At 47.3% G+C, this 27,261-nt stretch overlaps 1 protein-coding gene across 3 annotated transcripts in view; it reads left to right on the top strand.

The window, feature by feature from the left end:
- The window catches only part of Kcnj5 (potassium inwardly rectifying channel subfamily J member 5), a 30,347-nt gene extending 5,073 nt beyond the window's left edge, over nt 1-25,274 (top strand). The window contains exons 2-4 of one of the 3 annotated variants that reach the window (XM_074066367.1): nt 9,082-9,218; nt 15,407-16,355; nt 19,623-25,274. In XM_074066367.1, the coding sequence (XP_073922468.1) occupies nt 15,419-16,355; nt 19,623-19,945 (1,260 nt within the window). In that variant the 5' untranslated portion in view covers nt 9,082-9,218; nt 15,407-15,418 and the 3' untranslated portion in view covers nt 19,946-25,274. Of the gene's footprint in view, nt 1-9,081; nt 9,219-15,382; nt 16,356-19,622 lie in introns of those variants that run through there. The other 2 variants (XM_020151208.2, XM_020151209.2) reach the window with 2 other exon arrangements.
- Nucleotides 25,275-27,261: the final 1,987 nt, after the last annotated feature.

Below are 27,261 nucleotides of genomic sequence, written 5' to 3'. Positions count from 1 at the left end.
GACCGAAAATGCAAGCCTGGGCCTAGACATGGACCCTTGGGAGGTGTTGGGGCAGCCCGACCTGACCTCATCTCTTTGGGTCTCCCCCACCTCCTCTCCAGGGTATTCAGACTCAGACACATTTTATGTCCTCTCCTGCTCCTTCTCCCTCAGTGTGGCTCTTTTCCTCCCTCTGCTTTTATCTTATTCTCATTCCTACTCTCAGTTACACCTGCCTTTTAGTGGCTCTTTACCTCAGTCCCTTTTCCTACCTGCATCCATGCTCTTATATTTTTATTAAACGTTTTTTATTTTTAGATACTTGCAGGTTCACATGCACTTTCAGAAATGAAACGGAGATCTACCATACTCTTTACCCAGTCTCTGTCTACAGTAGCATCTTGTGAAACTGTCCAGAGGAATAAAATCATTGCCAATAAAGCCACCTCTTCATCCACACGAGTATTTTTTATGCAGCTTAATTATCACCACACCTTTTTCTCACCCACCCTAGCCTCTCTTCAACGCTTGGCATCTACTAATGCTCTCTCCAATTTCTGTAATTTTTGTCATCTCAAGAATGCTACACAAATAGAATCACACAGAATGCAGCCTTTGGGGATTGGCTGTTCTCACTCAACATAATTTCCTAGAGATTCATTCAGGTTCCTCTGTGTGTGTGTGTGCATGCATGTGTGTACACGGGTGTGTAATTGCTGAGTAATAGTGTGAATGTACTGTAGTTTATTTAAACATTGAAAGACATCTGACTTGTTCCCTATTGGGGGCCATTATAAATAAAGCTTCTATAAATATCTGTGTACTGGTTTTTGTCTGAACATAAGTTTTCATTTCTCTGGGATAAATGCCCAGAAGTGCAATTGCTGGGTTATATGATTATATAAACATATGGTTGTATGTTTAGTTGTTTTTGTTTTTGTTTTTAAAAAAAAAAAACCTGTCAAACTGATTTCCACAGTGACTACCATTTTACTTTCCCACCAGCACTGTACCAGTAAACCAGTTTCTCTTCATCCTTGTCAACATTTGGTGGTGTTACTGTTTTTTATTTTAGCCTTTCTAATGGGTTTGTAGCAATATCTCACTGTAAGGTGGTTGTTTGGTTGGTTGATTTTGTTTTTATTTTTGAATTTGATTTTTTTTGAGGCAGAGTCTTACTAGATAGCTCGGGCTGGCTTCAAAATCATGATCAGCCTTCCAAATGATACCCCTGCCTTCACTGTGGCTTTCATTTGTAATTTATCTTTTTATTTTCTTAATGGGATCTTTTACAAACAATGTTTTCACTGATGATACAGTTTATCTGTTTTTCTTTCTAGGGATTTGTGCCTTTGGGTGTGATGTCTAAGAGCTTTTTGCTTGCCCTGGATTTTGGAGAGTCTCTCCTATATTCTTTTCTCAAGTTTTATAGTTTTATCTTTTACATTTAAATCCAAGACCCATTTTGAGTTAACTTTTGTATAAGGTGTGAGGCAGGCCTATGGATGGCTGATTGCTTCTTCGTTTGTTGAAAAGGCCATCTTCCCTCAGTTGAATTTCTTTGCACTTGGATTGAAAGTAAGCTGAGAATCTCTGTGAAGTCCCATTTTGGGACTTTCTGTTCTGTTCCTCTGGTCTATTGTCTGTCCTTCTCCCAATACCACAGTCTTGTTCACTGAGCGATGTAATGTCTTAAAATTAGGTAAACTGGTTCTTTGTTCTTTTCAAAATTCATCTCATCTATGCTAATTCTTTTGTCTTTCTATGTAAATTTTAGAGTTATCCTGTCTATACAAAAAGAAAATCTTTTGCTAGGAACTGTGTTGACCTTGCATGTCAATTTGGGGACCTCTTTACCATATCCAGTCTTCCAATCTATGAACACAGTGCTGCTCCATTTATTGAGCCATCCTTTGACTTCTTTCTTTGTCATGTTGTAGTCATCAGCACTTCTTTTTGCTCTGCCAGGAAATAACAAGGTCTCAGACCTTCAGTTCACTTTCTAGAAAATGGGTCTAACAGTACCTACCTTGACACTACCTGGAAAAGGTAAAAGATGGCAAATGGGAAGTTCCCAACAGAAAGCACCCAATGATATGTGTCCCCTCAATTGATTCTCTCATCGTTCTTTCCTTTTCCCCATCTCGCTTGATGTCTACACTCACACTCTCTCTTTCCTTTCCATCCTTTGCTCTTTTATCCTTCTCCTGCTCAACCCCTTACTCTAACTCTCCTGTTCTCTTCATATTGCCTCTTATTCACACTGAGTTTTCCTTTTCTGTTCTATCTCCCATGACAATTGTCTCTTTCATCTTTCTTGCATTCTGGGGTGTTCCCTTTTCTTTGCTTTCTTTAGACTTTGAATGAGACTGTAGGGCCAGTCATCCTGAGTTAAAATCCAGATCAACAACACACTACTTCAGAGCAGTTTACCCACCTTCTGCACCTCAGTTTCCTCATGTATAAAATGAGGGAAATAGTAACACTTCATGTCTTCTCTGAAGTGATTAAATGAATTAATATACACAAGGCATTGAGAATGAAATCTGGTATACGGTATGCCCCACAATAGGTTTCTGCTATAATTCTTGGAATTGTACCTGTTGTGCCCCACACCCCTGGTTCTCACTCCTGTTGTGTCTCACTCCTAGTGCATTTTCTCCTCTCGACATCCCTTCTTTTCCTCTTGTATACAAACGTGCATATTTACATCATCTTGCCTTCTTACTGTTGTCTCCTCTGCACTCCTAGACAATTCTCTAATCATCATTGTTGAATTGGCACCAGCCCAGGAAATCTGTCTCTGGGACCATACAGAGGAAACAAGTAGTTTTTCATTTTGATTTAATTATTAATCTTCTTTATTATTTAATGCAGAACACATACAACGTGGAGTTATGGTGAAGAGAAAGTAACCATGCTGCTTGCTTCTAAAGAGATTGCAGGCTTAAAAACGAAAAATAGGCTGATACAAATGTGAGGAAAATATAAAATGAATGAATTTGATTTTCATGCCCTTTTATCCATAATATTTCATACATCTTCTGTAGGGGGCTGGGAGAGTGCAAGTGGACTGTGCAAGTAAGCACAGCTAAGTATCAAAGTGAAAACATGTAAGGAGATATGAGCCTGCCTCAGCAGCTCAGCAGGAAGGGCAATAGAACATCCCATCCTGAGGAAGTGGGAGCCAAGCAGGTTTGGAAACTCAGTGACAAGCTTACAGTCATAAAGGCACTGCTCAAGAATTAATTACTAGCCAACCAAGGAAGCTCATACCTGTCATCAGGAGAACTGTGGTTCTAGCCAGCTTGAGCAAAAAGTTCTTGAGACCCCAACTCAACAGAAAAAAAAAAAAAAGCCAGTCATTATGGCACACACCTGACATTGCTGCTAAACCAGGAAGCATAAATAGGAGGATTGTAGCCCAGACCAGCGCAGGCAAAAAGCAAGACTCTATCTTAAAAATGATCAGAGAAAAAAAAGGTCTGGAGGCGTGACTCAATGTGCTAGAGCAAGCAAGAAGACCTGAGTTCAAATCCCAGTGCTGCCAAAAAAAGGAAGAATGAATTATTTGAAAGGTGCTCACATTGATTAACTCTTTCAGACCTCTACACCATGCCTGGCATTAGGCCTAATATCTGCTCTTTTAAAAACTGCTGCATATCTTTGGAGTCACTTAGGTATACTCAGATGGACCTCTTAAGTATTGTCTTTTTGTCTCTGTGTTTTTTCCAAATAATTGAACTTCCCAAGCAAAATGCCAGATCTGTCTCCTCTCATTTCAGACAAGAAAGCTGTTATCTTTGACAACTGTTGAAACAACAGTTAGGCCTCTCTCTTCTCTGTCTTTTTATCTTTATTGAGAACTCTCAGTATTTTTGTTTCTTTAATGACTAAATAACTGGGGGATTCATCTACAACACTCCTAATTGGGCACTGATTTCTCTCTAAGATTACAGAAAATAATGCAGGCAATTTATTACTTCCTTGGACTTGTGGTGGGGGATCCCCTTAGGACCCAAACTCACTGAGCAGCCAATCACCTCTCCCTTGTCTGGGCTGCCTGAGCTCCAAAGGCTCTAAACTCACCTTCTAGTGCCCCACTTGCACCACAGTCCCTTCTTTGTGCAGCTAGAAGTCAGGGCCACCTGTTAGGCCTGTCGTGAAATCTTTCAGTGTTTATATTACATGAAACTTCACAGTCAGTGTTTCTTCTGAAGCCAGCATTTTGGAAATGAAGTAATCAGCATTTGTGTGCCTGAGAAGGCAACCTAAGCTATGCAAGTATAAAACAGGACTAATATCTTAGGAGTCTCATGAGCCAATCAGAACAAGTGCAAGAGAGATGCAAATGACATTATTCATACTCATCATTTGTACAATAGCAATGTCAATATTATTTTATCCCTCATACCTTCTCTTAACCCATATCAATTCAGGGTAAGGGGGCCAAGCATATTACACTAGAATTTGGCAAGATAGAATTTTCCTTATAAAGTGGTAGACATTTCTTGAACATGAAAATTCCCATAGGCGTTTTCATTTCTTATATAGAAGGAGACTCAGCATTGGGACCTATGGAATAACACAATTCAGGGTATGGGATGTGACCAGGAGAGTCAGAATTATAAAGGATTATAATTCAGAACCAAGGTCATTGACTGATTATGGACAGGAAGTAGGAGATTGGGAGAGTGTGGGCTCTGGAGTCAGGCCAGCGTCAGTTCAAAGCTGAGCTCTGCTGCTTCCAAGCCATGTGACCTTGGGCAAATTTCCTCCCTGCTCTGAATCTCAGTCTCTTTATCTGTGTGATGAATGCATCACACTGCTACATAGTGTTGTTGAGATCAAGTGAGTTAGTGTAAGTAAGGCACCTAATTCAGGGTAGCATTCATGAGTGCATGAACACATACACACACACACACACACACTGCAAGGAAATACAAGAAGTCAGTACAACCTGCTGTAGGGGATAAATTGAGCACATGTTTAAAACAAAAGCACCAAGAGTGCAAAGGGCACAGGGAACACAACACAGAAGCTTGCACTGGTCAAGGCGTCTGTGAGTCCAAATGAGGCCCAGCTGAGTGATGTTGGCAGTAGCTTCAGTCCTGCATGCTCCTCTCCACCTTGACTTTGTTCTCAACTGTAATCCCATGTGCTGAGTGACCAGTTTCAAGGGTTCTGCTCTGAGGGGCAGAGGCTGGCCAAGATGCAGAGAGAGCTGCCCTGAACAGGAAAGACCTCCCCTCCCCAGGGACAGGGGGTGAGCACACTGATCCAATGGAGCCCTTCACCCACCTGATGAGTCCTGGCAGACTTAGCAGCAGCTCCCTTTTGCAAAGCCCTTAGCAATCTTGCAATCAGGACATTGTAGGCAAGGACAGTTCTATGGTGATGAAGTGTCCTTTCTGACACTGCCTATTCCTGGGTTCATGTTGTCCCTGGCTCCATGTTCCACTGAGAGCCTCCTTCCCTGCTCCTGGCACAGCCACAGGGAATCTTATCCACAGGCTATGGGAGAACTTAGGAGAACCTCCTTCTTGGGCTTTCTGCTTGGAGCAGAACTAAAAGGACCACACATAGCCCAAGCCCTCATGAGCCCACGAAAGCAGGGCGTGGCCTGGGCAGAAACATCTGCACCAGTGCTCTGGCTCCTCCCGTGTGGCAGAGCTCCAAAGTCTGGCTACAGCACCATTCCCAGACCAGTGGTGATCAGCGTCCATTACATCTGAGCCAGAAGCCAGCCAGGGATGTCACTGCTCCATCCTCCTGTCCTTAAGGCCTTCCTGGGGAAGGAAGCATAGCGCTTACAGTCTGAAATCTCTTCCCAATGACAGCCATTTCTACCATTAGTGAAAAGGCTGTTGCCATTACCCAGAATCCATTCTCTGCAGCACCCTCACAGGATGCAAGTTAGGGAGGAGAAAGTAGCCAGGCAGGAGTCACACTGTGGGGAAGAAGGGGTGGCCTAGCAGCCATACAAGGGACAGAAGGGACAGGAAACGACAAGGCCATGGGCAACAGACAGAGCAAGTTAAGACCCCAGGGACAACCTTGTGGGAACAGCCCACCACAGCCCCTGCCTTCCTTTGTCCTGGGGATGGACAGACAATGCTTGTAGCAGACTCATCGGTGCAAGGAGGACAGCTGTGAGGGAATCCTTAGTGCCTTACTCATCACACACAAAGCACAATCCACAGGAGGAACAGACCCCTCTCACACTCAGTAGCCCAGAAACATAAATTGGCTGCTGACAGACTGAACCTGACTCACAGACACCTTTTCTTTGGCTTGTGCAGTGTTTCCCAAATCCTTGAATTCGTTGTCATTATGGAGAAAGAAGAATTCCATGTTCAAATGTTTCATTTCTAGATTTTCTGGAAAAAGAAAGTAGAAGAGCTCGCAGTACTGCCCTCCCCACCCCCCATTCTGGCATGACAATAATTAACTAGAGCCCCTTTCAGAACTGCATCTTCTCGGTTCCCTGTGGTATCCACCACCCCCCCCCCGCCCCCATTCTGTCCTGAAACCCAGAGCAAGTTTTGGTTGAATTTACCATGTGTTTGTATAATTGCTTTCCTAAAGAGGAAAATGTGAAAATGAGGTGTGAGAAGACAAGGCATTTGAATCAAAACAGGAGAAAGTCTATTATCTGCATATGACCAATAAGTAATTACGATGTGTCTGTTGAAAAATCCAGGTCCAGCTCTGCATCCATTGACCCTTGCATCTGCCTTTGCAGATGGCAGAACTCAGTACCAACCAGGGATTCTGGTTACTACACTATGCACAGTTCACCCAGGAGTAATGAGACGTTTTCCCTGCTCTGGCAGAAGCAGACTCACCTTAGATAAAGGGCAATCCAGTCACAGATGTTAAGAGTGGAATCCATGGCACTTTTAGTGGTCTTTCCTTACAAGGGTGCACTGTCCAGGCAGACACTTCTGAGAAGTCAGGGGACTCACTGTGTGATTCTGCCAGAGGAGCCATGTGGACATCCAAGATCCCTGGGCCATGTGAACACCGAATCCCTTTGGAGCAATGAGGGACACTTGGTGGCAAGGATTGCAATAGTTAGAAAAGTCAAGGCATGCTGTGAGGTAACCCAGACCACTCTAGAGGAAACCAGGAGGGTGGAGGGAAAACGCAGCCCCAGCAGACATAGCCATGCTGCTGGCAGCCTGGGCAAAGCAGGCGCATAGCAGTCAAGCATACATTGGCTTCCTGGAACAGATCAGGTGTCTGGCTGGCTGGCTGGCTGCATTCTGGGCCAGGCTTTTCAAGTTCTGATGTCCATAGAGGCTCAGAGCAACCTGGTGAAACCCCAAGGGTAGAGGAGAAGCAGCCTGTGCTTACAGCTTGGGGAGTCAGATGGGACCTGCTCCTGCCACTCAGGTCACTGGGCAGAGAGGCTCTAAGTCACTGTGCTTTTGTGATCTGTAAGGTGAAGCTTCTGAGAGAGACCTGATAGATGTGTTTGAGTATTAAATGATACAATGCATGAAAAACAACCAGCACAGAGATGGCACACAAGGGACTCTGCTACCTCACCCCACTCTCCAGGTACCCACTACACCACAGCTTTCCTGACCCTTCCTCACTCATCCAGCCAAGCTGAATCTTCATTTCTCATCCCTCTCTTTGGCATTCATCCATGTGGCCTGTATGCTCCCCGCCATCCTGTAAGTTCCTTGAAGGCAGAGACTATGCCTGTAGTCCTCAATCTTGTGCATTAGGGTCACTTGGGGCCAAGGCCAATTGGGGTGGGCACCCAGGGTGGAGAAGCCTTGCTACTCAAGTGTGCACTGAGGAACTGGCAGCATCAACATCACCAGGATATCCTTGGAGAAAATGCAGATTTGGAGAACCTAGATTTCAACAGCTCTATGAGTGGGAACTACAGGAAAGCCAGTGAACTGAGGTTCTACTTCCTTCTCCCTCCAGGACCCAGCATAACCAAATGCTCAGTGGGGCTTCACTGACTGATGGAATGAATGAGTGAATGAGGCCTCGTGTCCCTTTCTCCTGTGCACTCACACCTACCACCTCTTGTGCCATGACCCAGACTAATTTAGGTTCAATAGCCAGGAAGTCAAGATTAGACCTGTACCTAGGCTGAGAGAACAAACAGCTGCAAAATGATGAGGTTTTTTAAATGAAACACCTGGTGGGTTTTTAAAGATTTATTGCTACTGGTCTCTGTGCCATTAAACCTCAAAGTGCACTTAAAAGAGTTCTGTTTTAAGGCTGGTAATTTCAAAAATCTAGAAAACCAGGACTAGCCCCCTGGGATAAGCTAGCCCTCCAGGGTGGTTTGGGGCCATGGGCTGACTGTGCCTTTCTCTTCATGGTGGAGAGACCTTGCCCACCACCTCCCAACACAGGCTTCTGGTCCAACCCACTAGACCCAGGGGACAGCACCTCTGCCCCACTCTGCACAGGCTCCTCCTGGCCCCTCTGCATCTGGTAGGAGAAGGCCATGTGCCCCCTGGCTTTACCTCTGATGCCCTCTGAGAGGGTGGGTGCCAGGGTACTAGAAAACAGAACTGAGGTGAAAGGGGTTTCTAGACCCAGTAGCGACATTTTCCAGGACTACCTCTTGGAGAAAGGAGAGTCTCAGGAAGCTTCTTGGGTCACATACCACAATCTAGAAGCCACCACAAAACTAGGGGTTCCCCACCATTCCCCTAGCTTTCCAAGTCCTCCACGTCTCTACTCTGAGGCAGCACAAAGGAAGGAGAAGGCCTCTGCAGGGCAGGGGGTAGCAGCAGCATGGCAGGCCACAGTGCAAAAGAAATACTCCAGATCCAGCACCAGCAAGGCTCTGCCTAGGTGTGACTGGCAAAGAGAAAGAGTTCTTAGAAAGTTCTTCATGCACAGCTTTTTGGAAAAATGGGGTGAGGGATCCCCAACTAGGATCCCATACAGACTGGAGGGACCCAAGCCCTCTGCAAGCAGGTTTACTCACCCAGCACTGCAGCTAGCAGCACAGAGACGTGTCTGGACCCGAGTTCGATCCCACAAGCTCTACACCCTTTGACAGGATTTTTAGCCTCCTTGTTTACCCTCTGTGATGTGAAAATAAAATCTCCCTTGCAGACGAATGAAATGAAGACAAGGGTGCACGATGCCCCGCATCCTAGGTCCAGGGAACAGGGTTCTCCTTCTGTGAACTGTTTGAAGCTCTCCTGCCCCTCCAAGCTCGTTCTCCTGCCCTGGTACAGGTTCCAGGACCTGTAAGTAACAAAATTCCATAATCCCTTCTATAAAATCCGGTAGTATTTGTGTGTAACCTCCTACATCCTCCTGCATACTTTTATCATCTCTCAATTACTTAGACCTAATGCAATGGAAATAGTTGTGTTATTTTGTCTAGGGAATGACAAGTTTAAAAAAAGTCGGTACCCATTCAGTGAAAACGTTTTTTATATTTTCTTTTTCTGGCACTAAGGTTTAAACTCAGGGTCCTGTGTCTACCACTTGAGCCATGCCCTCAGGCCTTTTGCTTTAGTTTATTTTTCAGATAGGGTCTCACACTAACCTTGTCCTGGTTGGCAGAGAACTGTGATCTTCCTACCTCTGCCCGCCAAGTCACTGGGATTATAGTCATGCACTATTATGCTTGGCCCAAAACATTTTTTTTCAAATGTTTTATATCTGTGGTGGGTTGAGTCCCTGGATGTGACACCCACAGATACAAAGGACCAAGTATAGCTACCAGTTAGGGGAGCACCTGTAATCCAGGCACTGTACTTATACTTCTTGTTTAATCTTCCCAGCAGATCTCTTTGATTGGCACCATTATCATTCCCATTTTGCAGATGAGGTTACTGAGGCCTAGAGAGGCAACTTTTTCCCAAGTGCTCAAGACAAATCAGCCAGCTTTCCTAACCACTCAGCTGTTTTCTATTTCTGCAAGAGCAGAGGAGCACAGACTGAATGGCTTGAAACAGCACCCATGTATTATCTCACAGTTGTGAAGGTCAGAACTTCACCCACTATGTGACCATGTGCTTCACTCTGTTCTTTCAAGGCCAGAATCAAGGTGGCAGTGGTGTCAGTATTGCCATCTGGAACTCGGAGTCCTCTTCCCAGCTCTGGTGGTTGTTGGAATTCTGTTCTTTCCGGGGTAGGACTTGCTGGTTGCCGGCTGGGAACCATCTCAGCTCGTACAGATCACCACCTTCCTTGCCGGAAGGTCTTCCCCATCTTTAAAGCCACCAAAGCAGAAATGACTCTCTCCACTAATTCCTCTAGGGTTCGAGTCTCCTGCCTCAGGAAAAGCTATTCCCTTCCAAGGGTTTCTGTAATCACCCCAGGCTCACTCCACGTGCCCTTCCTTTCTTAAAGCCAACTGACCCATGTAACAGAACCCAACCATGGGAGTGTGGATCCAACCTCCAAGGCCCGGATTATAGATTATACTAGGAGTGTGTACCAGGGGTCAGGAATCATGAGGGACTCTTAAAATTCTGCTTACTTATTTGTGCCTTCTCTCTACACAGTATATACTCAATTTATAGCCCTCCTTTTTGGTGGTACTGGGATTTGAATTCAGAGCCTCATGCTTTCTAGGTAGGTGCTCTACTATTTGAGCCACACCCCCAGCCCTTTTTTGCTTTAGTTACTTTTCAGATAGGGCCTCTTTCCCAGAGCCATCCTCAGACTTCAGTCCTCCTACCTACACCACACTGAAAAACAAGTGTGTCCCACCTGCCAATTTATAACACCTTTAATATCCCCTGCTGACCAGGGCAGTCCTTGAGGACTCTGGGGCAGCGTATTCACCAACCAGTTTCACCATATTTCAATGGATACACTCATACAGATTCACACAGAATAGTATCCAAATATCTCAGTATGAGATCCAAGACTGTCCTCCTCTGTGACTCTTACTCCCAAGTCATCCCATGTCCCAAACCTCACAATGCATATGGTTGGCCTGACATAAATGAGAGAGAAAAGAGGCATGGATGAAAATGTTTGCAATTCCCCTTTTTTACAGCTAGGGAAACTAAGTCTGAGGTTAGACTCCCAGCCAGTGCTCCCTCCAAGAATTCCTGCTGAGTCCTGAGCACATTTATCAAGCCATGTCACTTCTAGACCACCCCATGACACAGAGCCTTCTGCACTGAGCTGAGATCCATTTAAACGGATGTCACATTCACTCAGGCATCATCTCAAATACAACTCCCTTTGATTTGAACCCCTTTTGCTCTCTCCACTTGTGTTTTATATCAAAGGGATTAAGCCTCTTTGTTGGACTTGAAGCTCTCTTTCCAAAGACCTTTCATCATGTCTCCACAAATCTCCCCATCAACAGGCACAGAGGAAGCCGGAAAAATCAAGAGTGGTAATAGGACGACAAGGTAGAATAGGATTTGCTCAAGTCGGTGCCTGTCCTATGTCCTGCAGAGAGCAGCTGGCATCCTCAGCTCGCCTCAGTCAGGCCAGTGCCTTTCTTCCTGCCTCTTTCTTTGTGCCACACAGTTCTGCACAAAGCTAGGTTCAAAGAGGCAGTGCTGGGTCTGCTTACAGCCAGCTCCTAGCATAGGGGCCGGATGATAGTAGCTACTCAATGAATGCTTGCTGAAGGGATGCATAGTGAATAGGATGGATCTCAAAAACCTGGTTAAAGGAGTCCGTTTCTCTTGTCCCTGAAAATCTGTTTGACTTGATGGGCAGATAGCACTGGAGGCTGGAGGTTTGAGGGTGACATGTGCCTTACCCTTCAAAGAAGTCTGGGTAGTACAGGCTCCACATCAAGAGACTCAATGCCCACCCTCTGACTACCACTAGGCTTCAGGTGGTTGACTTAGATGCTCTGTGCTGCTCTCTTCATGTCTGCCATGGGGCCAGTGGAACATTACATTACATCTAAATTCAAGGTCAGTTTATGACTATATAGTCATGCAACTTAATGATGGAGATACATTCCCCCAAAAATGCATATTAGATGATGTTGTGCAAACATCTTAGAACTTATTTACACAAAATTAAGATGGCTAAGACCTCACTAGGTGATACAGTCTCATGCACAGTTGGTCATTGATAAAAAGTGTGTGGCACATGACATATGCATTTCCATTTATGATTGTGTTATAGATTTCTGTGGATCACTATAATAGCTCCTGAGCTGGAGGAGCACAGCATATTATCTGAGATTTATAGCAGAGGAAATTGAAGCAAGGAGAGTTAAGGTTGTTTTTCTGTGTACCACAGAGCAAGTTTGTTGGACATGGAGCTGAAATCCAAGTCTTACAATGGGTGAAGCAGAGAAGAACTTCCCAGATAATTCCACACACGAGAATGTGAATTGTATCAATCTTATTTGGAAGTAACCAGCCTTTTCTTGTCTGTCAGACATGAAAAGTTTTCATGAGGTTGTCTGAGTTTTCTGAGGTGTCCTAGAAAATATCTTTCTGTTTCTTGTGCAGTACAAACCTTCTCCAACAAGAATAGATGAGAGCATGTTTAAAAATAAAGAAGGAAACAGTGCAGAAAATCAGCCCAAAGCTGTTTCCCCTCCAAGAGTACACTTACCAAAGTGCCCTGACTGTGACTTGTGCTGGTGGCTCTACACTAGCCCTGCCCAGCATCAGTGACTGGAAAGTCCAGGGCATCATTGCTAGGGTCTCCAGCACACGGGGTTTGGGGGTCAGCAACATGCCTCACCAGCTCTAGACATCTCTGACCAGGCTTTCAGCACAAAGAAAAGCCCCAGAAAGCTTCATACCCCAATCTAGGGCAGAGCAAAGTCCTGCATGGAACTCTGAAAAGAAGCCCCAAGCATTTCCCTTCTTGTTTCATTTGTCTTTGTAACTGCCTCATTCAGAGAAGGGAGCAGGTGGCTCTGTGCCTCATGAGAAATGGCAGAGAGATGTCTGGGACAAATAGCCCTTAAAATGACTCTTCAATATAACATTTTAAAGGTTACCCTGAAATTGCTGCAACCACCTTTGCAGCAAAGGAAAAGGTTAGCCAAGGTCATCTGGCTTCCCAAGACAGGCAAGATTTTCTTGGTTGGCCGAGGGGCAGTTGACTCAGTAGTTGTACTATCAGTTTCTTGACATTCCATCTGGCCAAACCTATGGCTGGGGTAACCCCCAAAGTGGCACAGGGGTGTTCCCATGAGGGACTGCCCCCATTGTGCCAAGATGGAGCTGGATGGGATTCCAAAGAGGGCAGCAGTAATCTGCAGGGTGGTCAGTCCACAGCGTTTATTAGGGGAACCTGTATCCTCATGACGGACAGTGAGAAAAGGAAACCTGTGCCTGGAGTTTTATGGGGGCTGAAGGAATTTGGCTCAGAACCAAGACTAGCTTCTACAATTTTAGCAACATCCTTGATCTCTCAGTGTTTAGAGCAACAACCTAAACAAGGTTAGCAGCGCCTCAGAATGTTCAAAGCTTGGGTTCAGCCTGCAAGAGAAAAGATGCAGCTGGCCAAATCACAGAGCGGTCGAGGCACTCTGTCACTCAGTCCCTACAAAGAAAGAGAATGGAGGGAGTAGTATAGGATACCTTGGAAGGAGTGTCCCTATGAACTCTGGGAATCTGGTTTCTAAACATGAAGAAGGGCCGAATGATAGAGTCTCCTGAAGTGATAGCTCTCAGAATCACAGCTCATAGAACATGGAAGTCTGCAAGCCACCATATGGCCAGGGCTGTGGTTAAGCCCTGGGACTAGAGCCAGATAAATCTAGATTCAAAACCTAATTTGGCCGCATGCTACTTGAGCTTCATTTTCCTCATCTGAGAAATGGACAGATTATAACCATTTGTCTAATAGCTTTGTGGCAGGTTAAATGAGTTTGTGCATATACATTTCCTAACATAGTGCCTGGCCCACACTGCTCAGAAATGTAAGGCTGTTCCCATTAATTGCAAAGCTTCTTGTGCTCTTTCCTACCTTCATCAGAATCCGAAAGCATTTTAAGCAGGTTTGAACAGACTACCAGAACAATAATAGATTGTATGCTACAGGTGTCTGGGTGTCTGTCTCTTTGAAGTGTGGCAAGTCCTCTAAATCCTGTCTTTTTGAAAGCCTTAGGGGCATGAACATCCTATCCATTTCAATTTCTTAGGGAATAACTGGACCAAATTTTTACGGGTGGGTCTACGCAGTAATTTGTCATGTTGGTAAGTGCTCAGACAGCCAGACTCCCCACTCAGACAGCAGGAGATTCCACATGGTGAATCAGACAACGCCATTTCCTTTCTGTCTGCTGCTAGAAGATCTCAGACAAAAGGAAAGGAGACAGCAAGGCAGAAGCATAGAGCACAGGCTTTGAGCCAGGTAAGCAGGGATCCAAGTAGCCTTACCTCTTTCATGTTTAGTGGCCATGGTGTCAGGTCCCCTCTTTGGGACTCAGCTTTTACATTTATCCATCCATTTATTCCACATGTACTTTTGAATACATAGTACATGCCAGGCTATTCTCTAGGTGCTTGGAAGCTATCAGGGAAGATGCGACACAAAACTAATCTGAAGGAGAGAGAGGGAGTGTTACAAATCCACAGGATACACAGTACATAATGGGGTCACCATCTCCAACCACAGCCGGTGATTGTGGGGATTCTAAGTGATAATCCACCAGAACACACAGAACACAGTAGGCAATTGTAGCCCTTACTACTTTTTTAATTGCTCCCAGATTTCTTCCTTTTTTTTTCTTTTGGTGGTACTGGGGTTTCGACTCAGGCCCTCATGAAAGCACTCTACCACATGATTTACTCCCCAGCATTTTTTGCTGTGGTTCTTTTTCATTTTCTTTCTTTCTTTTTTTTGATGTACTGAGGTTTGAACTCAGGGCCTACACCTTGCGCTACTCCACCAGCCCTTTTTTGTGAAGGGTTTTTTTTGAGACAGGTTCTTGCTAAGTATTTGCCCTGCTGGCTTCAAACCACCATCCTCCTGATCCCTGCCTCCTGAGGAGCTAGGATTATAGGCATGAGCCACCGGCACCCAGCCATTTTTCAAATAGGGTCTCACCGTTTATACCTAGGCTGGCCTGAACCAGGAATCTCCTATTTATGCTTCCCTGTGTAGCTGGGATAACAGGGGTCTGAGAACTTTTTGCCCATGCTGACCTCAAACCTTGATCCCCCTCATCTCTGCCTCCCAAGTAGGTAGGATTATAGGTGTGAGCCACCATGCCTGGCTCCCAGGTTTCTCTACATTTTTTAAATGTTTCATGTGTAATTTGCCCCTGTTTACACTTTATTCACTCAAAAAACTCTTGAGCATTTGAGTGCTAGACTCTATAGTAGGCACCGGTGATACAAAGGAATCCTAAAGAATGCATGGTCCCTTGCCCTTGAGAGTTGCATAGTCTGAGCCCAGGAGGGAGAGGCCTTCGGTCTGGGATCTCTGGGAATCAGAACAGTCCACTTCACTCATGAAAATGCCTCTTTTAACTCAGCGTGTCCCAGTTATGGCTGGCGATTCTAGGAATGCTATGAACCAGGACATGGAGATCGGAGTCACTCCCCGGGACCCCAAGAAGATTCCCAAGCAGGCCCGTGATTACGTGCCCATTGCCACCGACCGCACTCGCCTGCTGGCAGAAGGCAAGAAGCCCCGGCAGCGCTACATGGAGAAGAGCGGAAAGTGCAACGTGCACCACGGCAATGTCCAGGAAACCTACCGCTACCTGAGCGACCTGTTCACCACCCTGGTGGACCTCAAGTGGCGCTTCAACCTGCTGGTCTTCACCATGGTCTACACCATCACTTGGCTGTTCTTCGGTTTCATTTGGTGGCTCATTGCTTACATCCGGGGTGATCTGGACCACGTTGGTGACCAAGAGTGGATTCCTTGTGTTGAAAACCTCAGTGGCTTCGTGTCTGCTTTCCTATTTTCCATTGAGACCGAAACGACCATCGGGTATGGCTTCCGCGTCATCACTGAGAAGTGTCCCGAAGGCATCATTCTGCTTCTGGTACAGGCCATCCTGGGCTCCATCGTCAATGCCTTCATGGTGGGCTGCATGTTTGTCAAGATCAGTCAGCCGAAGAAGAGAGCGGAGACCCTCATGTTTTCCAACAACGCGGTCATCTCCATGCGGGACGAGAAGCTGTGCCTCATGTTCCGCGTGGGCGACCTTCGCAGCTCCCACATCGTGGAGGCCTCCATCCGCGCCAAGCTCATCAAGTCTCGCCAGACCAAAGAAGGGGAGTTCATCCCCCTGAACCAGACGGACATCAACGTGGGCTTCGACACTGGCGACGACCGTCTCTTCCTGGTGTCGCCGCTCATCATCTCCCACGAGATCAACGAGAAGAGCCCTTTCTGGGAGATGTCTCGGGCTCAGCTGCACCAGGAGGAGTTTGAAGTCGTGGTCATTCTAGAAGGGATGGTAGAAGCAACAGGTAAGACATTGTGCCTTCTGCAGCCGCGCAGTCCCCCTACCCACACCCAGGAGCTAAGGCCACTCTGTCTCCAGAAGATGGAAGCTTGTGTGGCACAATCCTAGATGGTACCATCAGTACCCCAGTCTCTAATGTGACCTGAGGGGTGCCATCACTTAGAGCAGAGTAATAATTATGGCTAACATTGATTGAAGCCCCGCCCTTCTCCCAACTTCCAGGCACTGTTCTAGACTGTAAACATGTACAGGAATGAGGGCCCTCCCACATCCTTATAAGATACTAGTCATCATTTCCAAACAGAAACACAGACAGGAGCAAGTGCTACTAAGCCATAGAGCCAGGACACAAATCAACAGGGGTGGGCACCAGAGCTAGCTCTTGTTTCCGATCAACCAGAATGCCCTCTGTCCTGAACAGGTGTCAAATGACCTTAGGAAACCTGGGGTGACAAGAGGAGCTGGTATTCTAGAGTGGGACATCATAGTTCTCTATATACTGTGAATCTCGTCAGCAGGTGAGGATAGTGCGCACACACAGCCTCTCCTAAGCTCACAGGGATTTGCACACAGCCCTTCTTTAGTGGCACCTGTGCACCATACCTGGGGCAGCTCTTCCATTGGCCCTTCTCTAGAGCAGCCTGCCCCTCATCTTTCTTCCCAAAGGCTGGCCAGTGAACCCAAGGCGTGCAGAAAACGGCATCCGTGCTGAGGCATGCCATCCACTTATGCCCGAGGAGATGCAGTCTACAGTGGCCAGCCTGGCACACACCCCTGCTCAGCTACCAAGTCTCACAGGCAGCTGGGAGACGGAGCCGCTGCTCTCCTCAGTCACACATGCATGCAGATCTCTGAGGTGGCTCCAGGGAGCCCCCAGCAATGACTGAGAATCAAGATCCCACCCCACACATGAGGCTGGGCTTCCTGGGGAGGTAAGCCCACCAGCAAAACCCTGAACCTTGCTTCTTACTCTCTTTCCTCCACCTTCCCATCTTTTTTTTTTTCACTGAGTAGGCTGAACAGCAGGCTAGACCCTTACAGTGACTTGTAGAAGACGCACCCATGCTCAGTGATGCATGCTTTTCTCTAATTCTTGCAGTGTGGCCTCAATTCCATATCACAGGTGTGAACACTGAACCTTAATGACCATGCAGTGAGTGCTCAAGCTCGGACCCGGGCCTTTTATGTTCAAGTCTAGAGTTCCTTCTGCCACACCACACTGGCTTCTCAAATTCTAGGTCTCTGTCACGAAAGTGGCCACGCACACCTGTCTAGCTTTTGAAAGCTGGTTGCTGAGTGGGGGACTCAGATATGACCTCCCTTGCCTTCCCATTTCTGAGTCAGTGAAACCAGGCAGGGTGCTAACAGGCTCCAGGGACTGTGCCAGAGGGCTGCTTGGCCATCTGCTGGGGGCCGGAGCCTGGCCAGGCAGCATATGGTGGCAGCCGCTGGAGCCCCTGGGGCCAGGACAGACAGGATGCAGGAAGCTGCCTCCTGTAGAGCTGGGGACTCCCGGTCACCCTGCCCTTGGCAACAGGGTCAAGTTCAGAACACAGGCTCACTTTCTGTGGGAGTAACTCCACTATGAAGTCAAGGAGGGATTAGGTCAGAGCCAAGAAACAAATAGCAATCCCAGGCCTCTTTGCACCCCCATCCCCACAGCTACTGTCCCTGCCAGCAGGCATGCAGCAGGGACAGAACTCTCAGGCCACCCAGAGTTGGAGCAAATGCTGATGCCCACCTTTGGCCTCCTCCCTCACTTATGCCTCAAAGTCAGTGGCCCACATTGACCTGTCCTAATTGCTTGACCTTCTCCCCTCTCATGACCTGGGCTACCCTACCTTTGGGGAGACCCTGGGAGATCAGGGAGGGAGACCACCCACCCACATTTGTTCTGATGTCAGTGACTTGAGTGGTTTGGTTGTCACGTTCATGGAAGCCAAGCGTGAGTGTGAGTTACAGTTAGGCTCTGCGTAACCTACCTCTGTGAGCTTGGTCACGTGTGACTTGTCAGCAAATGAGGAAAAGCAGCTTCATGGGGTGGTTGGGAGGATTAAATGACTAAATGGAGTGTTACAGGTAAAGCATGATGCCTGACTCTGTGCAGTAGAAAGTGACAGAATGAATTACAAGCCACCAGGTACACAGGCGGGATCTTCAGCCATAGGGCAGTTCACTGGAAGAAGAGCAGGAAGAGCCTGGGGGCAGCCTCAGAGGCTTCTGTGAAAGTCCTGCCCCACTATCTTTCTTAAAGCCCTGCAGTATTGGGTCTGGGGTTAGACTCGTCAGTGTCCAGTCTGAGGATCTACATTTCTGCTGGGATTGGGGGTGTGAGACTAGGGGTGAGGACCAGGCCCAGGCAGGCATCCTCCTGAGAGTAGAGAACAGGCCACAAGTCCACTGTGTATGGGGTACCCTGTGAGTGCCCAGACACTGGAGCACAGGTGGGTGGTAAGCAGCCTTTGGCCTGGGTCTGGTTTATATGGCACCCCTCCCAGAGAAAGCCCAAGGTGAAGCTGCAAAAGGCTTCTTCAGTGCCCAAGAACAGAGGCGAATCCCTTCCTTGGTCATAAGAGGAACTAGAAAACTGCTTTCCTGTGACCCTAAGCACAGAAGCTTCTTCATCCATAAACGAAGCTCCTCTCTGGAGAGAGAGCAACACCTAAAAATAACACAAGCATGGCAAGGGCTGTGTGGGGAGGGAATGGAGGCATTGAAGCGTCCCAAGAGCAAGAAGCCAAGCTGTGGGGTGTGTCTCCCTGCTTCCTGTGTGTGCATGCATGTGTGTACATGTGCACATTTGTGAAGGCTTCTGCCCATATGTGTCTACCCAAAACAATTCCCATATGTTCCAAATGCCTGTCGGCTTCTCTGTGTTCCCTACTCTGAACTTACCTTTGTTTGAGCCCTTTTCCTGTCTCAGTCTTCTAGACCCCAATGCTGTTTTCAAGAATTATGTCCTTGTCTCCAGATATTCCAAAATTATTTGCTCTTGTCTCTAGGAATGTCCTCCAGAAGCTTGCAGGTTCATTGCTAATTTTTTCCTTCCACTGTATCTTGCACTCCTCCAGGACAAGGACCATGTCTTATTTATCTTTGTACCTTCATGTGTTTAGCACAAAGTAGATGTTTAAGAAATGCTTGATGAATGAATAATTAGGTGGATGGACAGATAGACAGACTGATTGATAGATGAATGGGCTTTTGGATGGATGGATGGATGGATGGATGGATTATTGTATCTTAATGCATATGGCATTTATTTCCCCAGGCATGACTTGCCAAGCACGAAGTTCTTATATGGATACGGAGGTGCTTTGGGGCCACCGATTCACACCAGTTCTCACCTTGGAAAAGGGCTTCTATGAGGTAGACTACAACACCTTCCATGACACCTATGAGACCAACACACCCAGCTGCTGTGCCAAGGAGCTGGCAGAAATGAAGCGGGAAGACCGACTCCTCCAGCTCCTCCCTAGCCCTCCCCTGGTGGGCGGTTGTGCCGAGGCCAGGCAGGAAGCTGAGGCTCAGCAGGATGAAGAGGATGAGCCCAGTGTGCTGAGTGGGTCCCAGGAGACCAGGGGCTCCGTGTGAGGGCTGTGCTCTCCCTACAGCTTCCATGACACACGCTACAGAGCCTGAAAGCAGGAAGGGCTATTTTATTGCTGAGCTGTAAGGCCTCTTCCCTTACAGCTTTTGTCAACTCTGGCTAAGGGCCAAGCCAGGATGGTTTTCCAACAGTGAGGGTGACAGGGTAACATCTGTCTTCTCTCTGCCTACTGACCCAGGTCACTTCCCTCCCTGGGTCTCACAGCCCCCTTTAAGGCAGCCGCTCTACCCCCATTCCTAATACTGAGGTATGTTGTAGCTCCAGGAAGGAGCCATTCTGCCAAATGGAAACGCAGGCCTCCGGTATGTGCTTGTGTTCACGGAGCCCTCGAGGGCTATGCAAGTCATGGGGGCGATACCTTTTAAATCTGAGGCCAAGACCATTTATTAAGAGCTACAGAGTGCAAGGCACTTGCTCATCTGTTACTATCTACCAAGGGGGTGTGTGTTTTCCCTCTGCTGTGTTGTGTCCACTGCAGCCTACAAGGTCACTGATCTCCTTAGAGTAACTCTGGTCCCCTGAGCACCTGTGGGCACATGCACAGGTGTCACTACAACTGCCCACCCCACTGTGCTCTGCACCTCCCACCCAAGGGAAAGAGAGTCCCAGCAATCGGGCTTTCTATAGGACTTTTTGGCTCAAGAACTTCAAAGTACTTCTAACCCCCACTGTAGTTTTGTTTCACAACCAAGACAGCATGTAATATGATCCTGGGAGGGAAAGCTGAGTTTGAAGGGGCCAGATGAACCAATTGGCACTGAAACAGGGACAGAGAGAAAAGGAAAGCAGAAAGAAAGGATATCAATTAAAAATTTTATATAAGCATCTGGAGCTGACTCTGATAGCTCATGAGTATAATCCCGGCACTTGGAAGACTGATGTGGGAGGATCAAGGGTTACAGGCCAGCCTGGGCTACGTAACGAGACCCTGTCTCAAATAAAATTAAAAAATAAATAGCTGCCCCAATTTTTGCCTCGGAGCTCAGTACACCTTGGCTATCAAGATGAATAGTAGGATGTGAAACAGAAGTGACAGGTGACTATAGAGACAGCTTCATTTCAAGCCCAGGCTGGACCAGCTGGTGCTGAGAAGCCTCTGGACCTCACTTGTACAAGATGGGCTCCAAAAGTGCACACTGAGCTGTGGAGGGCAAGGATGAAAGTCGAGAGAGGACTGTCTCTTCCCACCCTGGAAATGAGAGGGTGAGGGAGTTGGTGGAGAATTGGGGAAGGGGCTAAATATTAAGAGAAAGAATAGAGACGAGCCTTAAAATCAACAGCTTTAGAGATTTTTCTCACCCTTTTGGAGGATGAATGACGCAGGCTGCCAGGTGGAGGAAGCACATGTTGAGGAAGACAGGCTTGTAACTCCCTGGCTTGCCTTAGAAAGAGAGTTTGCACATTCCCAGACACAGAATTCTGTAGCCCTCCCCGACAGCATTCGCAGCTCTCCCCTGGCCTTTGGGAATGGAAGCATTTTTCCTGCCCCAGATCTGCAGCACCTTCCTTGAGAGCCACACAGAGGTAGGAAGTTAAGGTACAGCAAGGGAACAGCTTGCGGATCTCAGACTGAGTTTCCAGCTCCTAGGGCAGGTGAGAAGAGGAGAAAGGTGGCCTGGATGGGGAAATGCATTTTGTGGACTGCCCATACTCAGGAAAGGGGATTCTTGTGTTTGACATGATGCTGAGGAGGACTGGATCTTGAGAGGTGGGCAAGTGGGGGTCTTCCTGCCAGGCTCAGGACACTGGGTCATAGTTCCAGGCATCCTTCTGTGGTGAAGCAGTTCCATCAGGGGATGAGTAATGGGCTACTGTCCCCTATCAGGAGAAAGTGAAGCAGGCAGTGGGTACACCCCAGTAGGTGAGCTGCATGCAATCAGGAGGCTAAGGCAAGGGAGCAATTGCTGAGACTGGATGCCTGGGGTGAAAGGAACTACAGCAGGAACTCTCAGGGGAGAAGGACTGACACACAACCCTGGCTCTGACCAGATCCCAGACTTTCACAGCAGGACAATTTTAACACCCCTTGCAGAATGTGAAGCCAGTCTTGATCAGAACCAGTGTCCGGGGGTATGACCCACAGTGAGACAGATGGGTAGAGATGAAGGCATTGGGGGAGGTATGGACAAGGCTGGACTCATGTCTAGACAGTGACCTGGCTCCTGTTTCATATCTGCCTCCACTTACATTTCTGAAGCATCCTCAAAACAGTTCTCTGCCAGTGGATTCCATGAGCCAAGGCTACCTCTCTGCCAACTCTAGAAGGTGTGGAGGTTGTTGAAGAGGAAGGGATCAATATAATCCTATTCTAAAGCTCGCTGATAGGCCAGAGCTGATGTGCACTGGGATTAGTAAAATACTATCTTGCCTATTCTGGTTTCTATGGCAACCTAAATGCAAGAAGACTGTCTGTCATATTCCAAGGAAATCTCCATGTCGGTGACCATTCGATCTAATTAAAGTTCAAAAAGTTCTTCAAATCATCTTCTGGAAGTTGTTGAGTAAACATGGAGTTTATTAAATGCAAAGTCTGATAATGGCCAGTATTTCAGTTAGTCACTTCCAATTCATTGCTCCTACATATAAACCACTTATAGGTCACAATCCTTATTGCATGACTGAGCCCATGTCATCACTGATGCGCCACAGTTAGCTGAGCCAAGGCTTTAAGATGGGGTCACCAATAATGCCCACAGACTCTCAGCTTCCCCAAATCCCAAAGCAATAGCACACTCGTCAGACTGGGATTTGGGATACTGACTTCCTGCCGTAACTCCCATGTCTTTCCTCTTTGGAAACATCCCCATGTAGTGGAAAAACTTCTAGAAACTCAAGAAGTTCCCACTAGCTCTCTCTCACCACCAATCTGGCACCTGCTTGATTTTGCCATCGTTACCTCAGAACCCTAATCCCAGGCCAGAGCAGAAAGGACATTTCACACACCTCTGCCCTAAAGATGCCATCCCCCACAGGCCTCCTGTGCCACTTCTACCATTTCTTTCTGCTGCTTTAGATCCTGACTCAAGCATTTGATCTTAATGGAGAAGAACCCCTGTCTGGGGAATACCTTCCCTGCTTGGCATCTGTAATAACTGGACACCTTTATTCACACTCCTTATCCCATGCCCTATCTTCCAGCATGCCTCAATAGTGTCTCAGGTGACATGAGGACCACAGAAACTTAAATTGCTTGTATTGAAGTTTCCAAAAAGCAAAAGTAGCCCATTGTCTTCTAAGGCAATGCCCTGGAAACATCAGTGCACATGTACCACTGAATGAACACCTATGCTGGGCAGTGGGCTAGGCACTTCTGCACATTTGCACTTGATTCAAAAAACACTGCAGAGAAAGAGGTCACTGCAGTGACCCCTTGTTACCAATATGCCTGTGGAGAATCAGAGAGGCTCTCTTGATTTGTTTAAGGCCACAAATGAGAGGCAGGGCCTTAGTGCCAACCATGCATGGAGGAGCCATCATCCTGCATAAACACCCATGTCTACACGCTCATTGGGCTGGGCAGAGGAACAAGGAAAGCCCCACCTCTCCTGATGGTGCCTGGAGATATGTGTGCTATGCTGTACAGCTCACCACCAACAACATTCTCCTGTGGCAAGATAATTGGGAAACACTTCTCAGGAGAAGCCACTTCCTCGGCTGGCCTTAGTTTTTGCTAACATCTTCAACTACAGTGTCAAATCTTTCTCCTTGTGTAGGATTTGTCGGTCTTTTTATGAACAAGAACACCATTACAGTGCTAAAAATTCACCCAATGAAGTTAGTTTGGCCTTAAAGAAAAAACTCTCATTTAAAATAGACACTTGTTTCCCACTCACATGCATTGCCAGTTTAAATAACTTGCTCTTCTTGTTTTTGTTAGGCTAAAAAATGCAATATCAACATCTAGACTGATATTGAGGTGGCTGTATGGGCAAAGATGAAAGGACAGACCAAGCCAGAGTGAGGCACTTGCCCCAGGCACGTCAGAGCTCAATTCAAGATGGCAGCAAACACAGAGCGCACATTGGCTCATCCATTCTGCGCCTTTGCTGCCTTGTATCCACTCTATAATGTTAAATATCAGAATCTCCATTACATGACTCAGGGGTAGCTTTCAATATCCTCTTCCTTTGGGTAACTTTGAAAATACCCACTTTAGGAAGCCCCATGTTAAGGTCTGGCAGTCTGCATCCATGGCATCAATTCACAAAACGATTGCTATTACCAAATGGTGGCAGGGGACGGAGGAAGTTGTGGTAGCCAATGTTGGCAAAGGATTTGAAAATGTCGTTGACAGTGGAGGATGGACAATGACATCTCTTCTGCTCTGCTCACCTCAAAGCAACATTGGAGATGCAGGTGGACGGAGTGGTTACCTAGAGACCCCTCACTGAATCCCCCTGGAAAGATAAAGCAGCTGGCCATGGCTTTGACTCAGTATGAGACGCAGTATTGTATGCTGCAGCGTGTGGCCAAATGGCCAGCCAGCACCTGTCCCCATGGTGACCAGACAACAGCAAATTGGTACCTGGGACCTGGACTACAACAATACAAAGCCTCTCTGTCAGCAGTGGGCAAGAGCTCCTGGGGACCCTGAGGAGGCAACGCTGTCCCAGTACTGATGGAAAGCAGACACACGTACAAACCTGGAAGTGGGGGGATGTACCCTGCCTGTGGGCAGCACTGTGAATACTGCTCAGGATCAGAGTAACATGGAAGGTTAGGGGGCACGTTTGCCAGTCAAGCCTAGATTGCAATTTGGGGAAGGAGAACTAGACACTTACATCTAATAAATAGCAAAAATCTGAACATTGCCTCAAAAACCCCAGCCCAGCCTGCTGCGCCAGTCAGAGAACAAGCACTGACACGCACGTGGTGGATGTCTCTTAGATCTCAGTGAAGCGTGTTGACTTGTTTGTGGTAAATAAATATCCAAGGAGGAGTTTTGGAAATAGAAATGTTGACTGATTCTTTTCTCTAGGGGACTATTTACTTTTCCTCAGAAGCTGCCGTTCAAATAAACTTGGCTCCTGTATGCTGGAGACAAACATGCTACATCCCGGGGTGGAAATTATGAAGAACTGAGCACCTTAGTCATGGCATTGAGCTGCACTTCTTCATCAGGGCAGAAGCATAAGAGAAAGGGCGTGTGTGCCCCCTGAATGTCCCTGTCATGTTCTGAATCACCCTTAAATAAACACGCTCATGGAAGAGACTGCAGCCGGCCCTGTGTGATTTGAACTACGAGGCAGTAATGTTCCCTCTCCCAACTGTGCTGTTACCTGGAGAAGTGAGCAACTGTGGCCATTCAGGAATTCACCCACCATCTGTTCACCTGGCAGAGGGGAGCCCACTGGCTCTGCTCCATGGAGACAGCTGGGAAAGAGAGAAGAGCATTCTCCAGACTGACTGGATGGGGCTGACTCGTTAGTCCCCAGGTCATTCTCATTTGTTAACTGCATTGGCAAAGCCTCCCTGCCCTCCTCTTCAGATTAAGTGCCAGACTAGAATTCTCCCCATCAACACGCCCAGACTTCAGGGGTCCTCACTGCCTTTTCGTGTATAACAACGGAGTCCTGTGGGGAGCTGTTCTTATTTCTATGTCCCCCAGAATCACACACAGCAGAACCTGGACATGACCAGAGGCTGTCCATTCTGACCATTCCCTCCAGGTTCATTGGAGCTTCACTAGACATTCCCACAACCATCTCTCTGTGGCAGAGAAGGAGAACTGCATCAGAACCAGAGGGCCGGCCTGGGGCTGTGGCCCAGTGGTGAGGCTAGTGCACAGCACGTGCAAGGCCACGTGTGCAATTCCCAGCACCAAAAAAGAAAAGAGAAAAAGGAAATAGGGCTGACTCCATGGACTGTCCAAAGGCCTCTGACCTTCTATTGCTTCACTTTTCTATATACGCCACTAGTTGACATATTTATTGAGTACCTACTATGTTTCAGAACTAGGAATAGGCACTGTGGATTCAGTAATGATCAAGACTGTCATAGTCCATTCTGGCTGCTGGAACAAAAATGCCTCAGACTGAGTAATATAAAAGCAATGAAGGCTGAGACATCTAAGATCAAGACACCAGCAGATTCAGTGTCTCATGAGGGCCTGTTCCTCGCAGATATTAACTTCTACAAGTCTTCACATGGTAGAAAGAACAAACGGTCTCCCTCAGAACCCTTTACAAGGGCACTAATCCCACCATGAAGGCTCTACCCTCATGACTTAATCACCTCGCAAGGTCCCCACTTCCTAATACCACCACCCTAGGGGACAAGTTTTAGTATATGAATTTTAGGGGAACACAAACATTTCAGACCTTAGCAAAGATGGTATGATCTCTTGCCTCCATGGAATTTACTGTCTAGTAGGGGACAGGGAGAGATAGAAACAGAAAAGGATACAAATAACAGAATTACATTTTGTGATAAAGGCTATGAAGGGAAGGAAACAAACAGGAGGGTGAGCTGGAGAACAGTAGGACCCAGGGCAGGGGCTGACTCTTGGAGGGACCTGCCCTGGTTACTCAGACTTCAGATACGAAGGAGACGTGAGCCCCTGGCAGAAAGGAGCCAAGGCGAGTGATTCTGCCACAGGGAACAGTACGGGGTGTGTAAAAGTCCTGTGGTGGAAGAAGCAGGAAGTGTGTGCAGACCTGAAAAAGACTGGGTCACTGCAGCCCTGGGAGAGCAAGGGGAAGGGGAGGACTCAGCCCAGGCCTAAGAGCAGGGTGTGGATTTCACCCCAGTTCAGCGGACAGTGCCAGAAGGGAGGGTTTTACCAGAGGTGACACCATGCAATTCCACTCTGACATGGTGTGGGCTCAGATGTTCTTCAGAGAGTCTCAGGCTGTCACCACATGGGGTCACTTTCTGGGCTGCTCAGTCTGGCTTTACATGACCCTGTCCTTTGAGGTCTAAATGACACAGATAATACTAAATACTTTTTCATACATATTTCCAAGCAATAAACTCGGGCATTTCTGAACAGCTCTGAGCAAATTCATCCTAAGTTGCATATCCCTTGTGCATCACATGTCAGTGACATTGCTTGGGGACCCTTCAGGGTGCCACGGACCATGGCCCATTTCCACTCGCTCCAGTTCCCGCCCGTGCCTGGGGAGCAGGCTCCTGGAGCCAGCCACTGGGTGTGAAGCTGCTGCTGGGCTGCCTAAGAACTGGAGAAAGCCTTTCAGCTGCACAGCCTTGACCCTGATGGCTTGCTCCACATCCATCTCCAGCAGGCAGCATCTGAAAGAGAAAGCTCATCTCTTCCCAAGTTCCTGAAAGTGTTTACTTC

This window comes from Castor canadensis, chromosome 2 (assembly GCF_047511655.1).
Source record: "Castor canadensis chromosome 2, mCasCan1.hap1v2, whole genome shotgun sequence".
NCBI classification, from domain to species: domain Eukaryota; kingdom Metazoa; phylum Chordata; class Mammalia; order Rodentia; family Castoridae; genus Castor; species Castor canadensis.
The sequence above is the reverse complement of the archived record's forward strand: the minus strand, read 5'-3'. Positions and strand labels throughout refer to the sequence as shown.